Below are 7,277 nucleotides of genomic sequence, written 5' to 3' on the forward strand. Positions count from 1 at the left end.
TCAGTTTATCCTAAGGGGCATGTTCTCAGAGAGGCCTTCCCTGACCGCACTAAGTCGCTTCTCAGTCACATGTCTCACATTTCCCCATTTCATTTCACCACAACACTGCCTGATATTTTCTTGTTTGGCTGTTTATTGCCAACCACTTCCTGCCCCTGACTAGAACATAAGCTCTGTGATGGCAAAGACCTTGTCTGTCTTACTCGTTATCTCCCTAGCACCTAGAGCAATGCCTACACACAGAAGGTGTTCTGTTCATATTTGCTGAATGAATGAATGAACTAATGAAAGAATGGAGGAATCTGAGACCTGGTTCCTCTACCCATGTTGGGGGATGGTGAGGAGTGGGGCAGCCCAAGCCTACCTGGTTGCCATTCTCTCCCTCACTGGACCCAGAGCCCAGGCTTGTCAGCTTCTGTGCCAGGTAAGCTGTGCCTCCCAGGCCCTCACCTGTGTAGAAGCAGAGCAGCCAGGTGCCCAGCAGCGGGGCAAAGGTCTGGCCTGGTTTGGTCACCAGGGCAACCATGCCAAAGAGGAGCGCCGAGGCCGCCTGCTTGCGATGGTTGAGCACCAGGTCCTCGTCAACCAGGTCAGTGATCACCAAGGTCAGTAGCTTACAGGTGCCCTCAGTGAAAACACGGTTGCTGCCAGCAGAGAGAGAGCATGGGCACCAGTGAAAGGATGGGACAGAATTGTGGGGGTGAGGGTGGGCGGGGGCATACCTGGCAATGAAGAGGCAGAGCAGGCCAGGGTGGTCTGGGCCAGCCAACAGCATGAGCAGACTGAGGCCCAGCTTGAGCAGGAAGAGCCCCTGCACCACGGTGTAGACGCCCCAGCGCTGGCACAGGGGCAGGAAGTAGAGGTTGTTGAGATGGGGAGCGACATAGGAGATGCCTGGGGAGGGAGAAGGGCACCACCATGTGAGGGGCACTGCCACAGCTTCAATGGTTATTAACATTTTAATAGTTCATTGCATTAAATGAACACTAACAATGTGCTAGGCTCTGTATCAAGAGTTTCACACTCCTTTATTTAATCCTCACAAACATTTAAGGTTATGAGGGTGCTTTAAAAAGACTGTGGAAAAATGGAATTGAAAGATAATATGAATCTTTCCATTAGCTTTTTGATGTACTCTCTTACTATTATTATCCCTACTTTACATATGAGGAAGGGAGGCCCAAAGACACTAAATAACACACCCAAGGCCACCCAGCAAATGAGCACAAAGACTCACACCAAGGCCTATCAGACTATAATCCTGGCTAACCAGACACTGCACCCCACTGCCTCTGGGTGGCACCATCACCAAGAGGACCAAGGTGAGAGCAGTCCTGCCCCATACACCCACAACAGGCTCCCACCTCTTTCTGGGGAAAACAGAGCTGGAGGTTGCACCTCCAACTCCCACAGCAGATTTGTCCCCACACTCTGCCACCTGGGCCCCAGCTGGTGAGGTGGTTGTGCCTTGGTTGGGCTAGGGGTTCTGGGGTGCAAGCCTCTGTCTTTCCTGACTGCCTGAGGCACCACTCACCCAGCAGGAAGGAGCCCATGGAGAGGGAGATGTGGTCGGACAACAGATGCTCCAGGAAGAGGGGGAAGAAGTTGCTGTTGAAGTGGCAGTGGAAGACCTGTGACCCGACAGGGGGCAGTAAGGAGGCTGCCAGACCAGGAGCCACTGGAGAGCCCACGTCCCCTGGTCCTCAGAGCAGCAGCCTTTATCCCCATGTCCTTAAACACAGAACATGCCAGAACAAAACCTAACACCACATTCCTGTTGCTTACCTAATCATGCTAAAAGTTAGAAGGCACGATAAAATGGTAATTAGAACAATTAAAAGTTTTTTCTTTTTAATTGAGAACACCTTAGTAAAACAAGTTTTGTGACATAAAAACAATTTATTTATAAACTTGACTAGCTTATATATGGTGTTTTAGGTGTGGCACTTGGTGTTTTAAAAAGATTGTTACAGAGTCCCCAAAGGGACCATCTCTCTTGCATGTCCTCACTTTATAGGTGAGGACAGGGCTGCCCAGAGAGGCTGAGTCCTGCCTAAGGTCACGTGGGGGGGTGAAGAGTTCAGACGGCGCTAGAATCCAGGTCTCCTAACGACCCAACCTACGTTCCTGACATCGAATCACCTAGCAGTCCTCACGCGTGGCCCAGAGCTGAGTTCCCAGCTCTTGAGAAACCTGTCTCCTTGAGCAAAGAATAGCCCAGCCATGGTGGTGTGCGGGGGGACTGACTGCTCTCCATACCTGCACCAGGTCCATGCCCACGAACCACAGAAAGTTCCGGTGGCGTGCCAGCTGCTGGAGGTATTGGCCCAAGGTGATGCTGCCCGCTTCCTCGCTGCCCACAAGCAGCTCCTTTCCACACAGGCTATGGGGCAGAGGGGGGTTGAGAACTGCCTGGGGCTGGGCCAGAGTCATCCCCACCCCAGGGCAGCCACCCATCAGCCAGGGCACCCAGCATCAAAATCATACTCAGAAGAGTGCTGGCAGCGGGCAGACAGTCAGGGCTGGCCACTCACCCTCCATCCACGGCCAGGGCTGAGCACCCTGGGTCCCCCCTGGCCGCCTCAACCTGCCGCCTCAGCAGTTGCGTGGCCCCCAGAAAGCCCAGCCCAGATCCGGCAGCCAGTGCCACGCAGAAGGCACGGAAGGAGGAGAAGTCTTCCTTGTTCCAAAAGGCATAGGAGGCAAAGACAGAGAGGGAGCCAGCGGCACTGAAGAGGGAGCAGTGGAAGTTGAGGTGGGTGCGGTCATGGGACGAGAGAGCCAGGTCGGCCAGCAAGGCATGATGGTGCAGGTCCACGAGTGTCAGGAAGCCATCGTAGAGGCACAGGCACAGCAAGAACTGCAGACCAGCTGGGGCCCAGGGAACCCAAAATGCCAGGAAGGACAGCGCCAGCAGCGGCCCATGCCATCCCAGTGCCCGTACCCGTGCTAGCACCACAGCCCTCGAAGACAGTCCGGTGCCTGAGCTGCCAGGGAGAGGAGGGCTGTTGGGAAATGCCCTTTCAGCCTTGACAAGACTCCAGTCCCCCCTGCTCAGGCCCCAGGGCAGGGATGGAGGCCAGAGTGTGGCACTCACACCAGGGTGATCCCACTGCGCCCCAAGTCCCCAGCCTCCAACTTAGGAAGCACAAGTCACCAGTAGGTACACACTCTGGTCTGCCCCAATCTCCTCTGTTACCAGCCTGTCAGGGCTGATGGCCAAAGGGTGAGCCATCACTTCTCAGGTTGGGGGCAGGGATGGGGTAAAGGAATATGCCAGAAGCAGCAGAGGGTGTTTGCAGCACAGAATCCTTAGGGGCCAGACAAGCCAAGTGGGGCTAAATCTCTTCCCTGGTGAGCAAGGCAAGGCTTAGTCAAGGCCACTACTCCAACCTGGACAGAGCCTGTCCTGGACCCCAGGAACGGAAGGGCAGAGACAACACTTGAAATGGTCTCCCTTTCTTTCCCCACTCCAAACACAGGCAGGGGTCCTCCAGCCCTGGGGAGTGGTGGGGTGGGACTGGACTAGTTATGAGCCGTCCCCAAGACACAAACCAGGGCTGGGAGCTGAGGAACTGCCGGTCACTGATCCAGCCGAAGAGGGGGTCATTGAGGCTGTTCCAGAGGAGAAACACCGTCTGCAAGCAGAGCAGAGATGGGCAGGTGGGCTCCAAGCAGCCTCCCCTCCTGGGCTTCCCCCATTCCAGCCTGCTCACCACCACTCAAAGAGGGCACCAGCTTCCCTGCCTGGAAACCTTTGTTCTTGCCAGCTCCGCTGCTAAACCCACTCTGCCAGCCACTGCCTCCAGAAAACTCCCACCCATCCAGGGCCAGCTGTGAATGTATCAAGCTGATAAATTAATATACATGGGGCTGGCCAGTTAGCTCAGTTGGTTAGAACACAGCCTTATAATACCAAGGTCACAGGTTCAGATCCCCGTACCGGCCAGGAGGCATCAGCATGGCCTCCACCAGCTTTTCTTGCTGAGTCTTGGCGGATAGCCTGGCCTGCCCCATTCCCCTAACTGGGCGGGACCTGGCCCCTGCAATCTGCCTGACAGCCCATGTGTCCCCTAGTTTCCCACCCAGGCTGGCCACCCTGAGCTGGCCCTACCTCTCCAACCCAGAAGGCCGTTTTGTTGATCTTGTACACTGAGACAAAGGTGTCCACATAGTAGAGCAGGAACACATTGTGCAGGATGGAGGTGAAGAGGGCCAGGGAGCCATAGACCACGGCCATGGGCAGATCCAACAGCCAGGCCTGGGCCCGACCCAGCCCCATGGCTGCCAGCCCCAGCCTCAGCCCCAGGAGCACGGAGGAGGGCTCATGGCCATGGGCAGTCTCACCATCCTTGTGCCTGGGGAAGAATAAGCCAGTTAGCAGCAGGGATCAGAGCCAGCTCTGCTCTTCATCCCAGACCTCTGAATCATTTAAAAACTCATTTTTACAGGGAGAGAGTTTGTACTTAAAGCTGGGGAATCATCAATGAAGTACAGCTGAAACAGTGCTGAGCTTGATACCACTGCTGTGAGAGTAGCTCGATGAACCTGATAACGCTGGTGCGAAGAGAAGGCAGGCATTCGGTGAGTGCTGAGCCAGGTCGCCCGCTAGGGCTGGATGCTCAGTATCCTCTTACATCTGCACTGTATGACCTTACTGGTCTGGACATGGCTACCCTGAGCTTGGGTGCACAATGTACTTATAACCTCAGGCAAGCTATTCATCCCAAGCCCTAGTTTTCTCTTCCATAAAAGGTAAAGGGGATGGTTATGCCTACTCTGCAGAGGAATGTAAGGATTAAATGAGGTAAATCAGAGAAAGTGCTCAATAAATTAATGTTGCTGGTGTCATTAATATCTTTACAGAATCCCTACAAAGTTTATAGCACTATTACAATGTTATAGGAGAGCAACCCCAAGCTCAGAGATGTTAAGTAATTTGATCAATGTCACACAGCAAAAAAGTAACAGATTTGAATCCAGGCTTGTCTGGCTCCAAAGCCTTTTCTGCCACTTAATCTTCTAAATCAGGTTGATCTGCTCGCTGATAAGAGTGATACAATTTTGACAAGAGTCCACACCTGATCCTGCACTTTGATTCTGGAAATTCTACCTCAAAGAACTAACCCCAAAGGAACGTGTACAGAGATGTTTACAGCAGTATTTATAAACAGCAAAAAGCTGGTCACAGGCCAAGAACATAACAAAGGGACTGGCTCAGCAAGCTCTCCAGAAAAGGTCTGTACATGGGTAACATCAACACGTGGGGAGAGAAACTCAAGAACATGTTACCCGAAAAGAGAACAAAGGACAGCAGACTCGTGCACAAAGACTGACAGCTAGACTGACCATGAGTGTGAAAGGGCCTAAAAGTCAGATTTGTATTAGAGAAGCACTTCTCAAACTGTGATATGTACGTGAGTCACCTGGGGACTTTGTTAAAGTGTAGATTCTGACTTAGATATGGGGAGGAATCTGAGATTCTGCATTTCTCTCTCTTTTTTTTAAAAGATGACCGGTAAGGGGATCTTAACCCTTGACTTAGTGTTGTCAGCACCACGCTCTCCCAAGTGAGCCACAGGGCAGCCCCAGATTCCGCATTTCTAACAAGCTCCCTGGTGAGACCAATGTTGCTGGCCCATGACCACACTTTAAGCAGTGAGGCATTATGTCTGTCTATTTTTTTAGACTTAAAGCTGTTCTCTTTTCAGAAAAATGATTTCCATGTATGCTTGTCTGATCCCTAGAAAGAATCTATGGGGGCTTCCTTCTCTCAAATTCTCTATGGTTAGTTGAACTGTGTCCACAAAAAGATACATTCAAGTGCTAACCCCCAGTACCTGGGAATGTGACCATATTTGGAAATAGGGTCTTGCACATGTAACCAAGTTAAGATGAGGTCATTCTGAATTTGGGTGGGCCTAATGACTGTGTCCTTATAAGGAGAGGGAAATTTGGACACAAAAGGAAGATGACCACGTGAGGACGAAAGCAGAAATTGCAGTGTTGAATCCCCATACCAGCCAGTGGCCCAGAAAAGAAGGAAAGAAGGAAAGAGAGTTGGACAGACAGAAGGAAGGCAGGAAAGAAAGAAAGTGGAGTAGTGCAGCTATAAGCCAAGGAACATCAAGGATTGCCCACAGCACCAGAAGGTAGAAGAGGCAAGGAAGGGTTCTTCCCCAGAGCCTCCAGAGGGAGCGGGCCCTGCTGACGCCTTGATGTCGAACTTCCACCCTCCAGAACTGAGAGAGTAAGCTGTTAAGGCAAGTTTGTGGTAGTTTGTTATGGAAGCCTTAGGAGACAGAGGGCTGCTGCTCAGAGAGCTCCTGTGACCCTCACCCCCAGCCTGCCCAGGGCTCATCCACATGTCTCTGCACCCACATGCCACATAGAGCCACCCACCAAGGCTTGTCTCTCCTCAACCCCAGTGCAACAGTAGCAGCAGTGACTCCATGGACCTGTCCTTGCCCATGACCCGTCACGGCCCCCGCTGCCCAGCCACCCAGGCTGCAAGGCCTCTGTCATGTAGCCCCGCCCAGCCTGCCCAGCCCATCCTCCCTTTCCTCTGCCCAGGCCTTCATTTCTCTGGTTCCTCCCGTGGGAAGCACCCATCCCAGCTGCATCTCCCCATCTTTCAGGAGCCAGCACTGTGCCCAGGAGAGCTTCTTCAACTCCTCAGGCCCCACTGCTCCACCACCCAGGCACACCATTTGCTCTGTCTGCACAGCAGACACTCCTGACTGTCCAGCCTGACCGTGGGGATGTCAAGGGCAGGGCCTATGTCTTTGCCTTCTATCTCCCTCTCAGAGAGAATGGGTAGACTCGACTGCTCTTGCTGGGGGAAGGATGACCAGTAGAGAGAGGCTCTGGGGGGAGAGCGAGGAAGGACTCCCTGGCTCATCAGAGAGCGAGTGGCCATTAACTCAAGACATCCATGTGCAAAACCCTCTACCACCACCACCTTGTGCCTCTATGCCTAATGGTGGCAGAATGAAGAAGTGGCCAAAACACCTGAAATCAGCCCTTAAACCGGCCCGAATTTCCCCCACTCACAGTGATCCTACCTCATTCCAAGGCAGGAGGATGGCCAAGTAGCCTTTTCCTGAGGCCCTTGAGCCCCTGAAGAAAATTCTTTCCTTTTTTTCTTTTCTCAGAGCTTTACTGAGGTATAGTTGACACACAATAAGCTGCACATATTCAAAATGTACAGTCTGGCTGGCCCATTAACTCAGTTGGTTAGAACATGGTGTAACACCAAGGTCAAGGATTTGGATGCC

General features: G+C 52.7%; 1 protein-coding gene across 1 annotated transcript; it reads right to left on the reverse strand.

The window, feature by feature from the left end:
- Window positions 1-364: 364 nt before the first annotated feature.
- LOC103583821 (transmembrane protein 180-like) lies at window positions 365-4,403 on the reverse strand (the record flags this gene model as incomplete). Its single annotated transcript, XM_008565040.1, has 6 exons — window positions 4,115-4,403; window positions 3,556-3,638; window positions 2,535-2,987; window positions 2,260-2,383; window positions 1,535-1,631; window positions 365-894 (listed from the first exon to the last, which is right to left on the reverse strand). Coding segments are annotated over exons 1-6 (1,455 nt in total), but the record flags the coding sequence as incomplete, so codon positions are not given.
- Between the last annotated feature and the right edge of the window lie 2,874 nt (window positions 4,404-7,277).

This window comes from Galeopterus variegatus, unplaced genomic scaffold, assembly GCF_000696425.1.
Source record: "Galeopterus variegatus unplaced genomic scaffold, G_variegatus-3.0.2 Scaffold28886, whole genome shotgun sequence".
NCBI classification, from domain to species: Eukaryota; Metazoa; Chordata; class Mammalia; order Dermoptera; family Cynocephalidae; genus Galeopterus; species Galeopterus variegatus.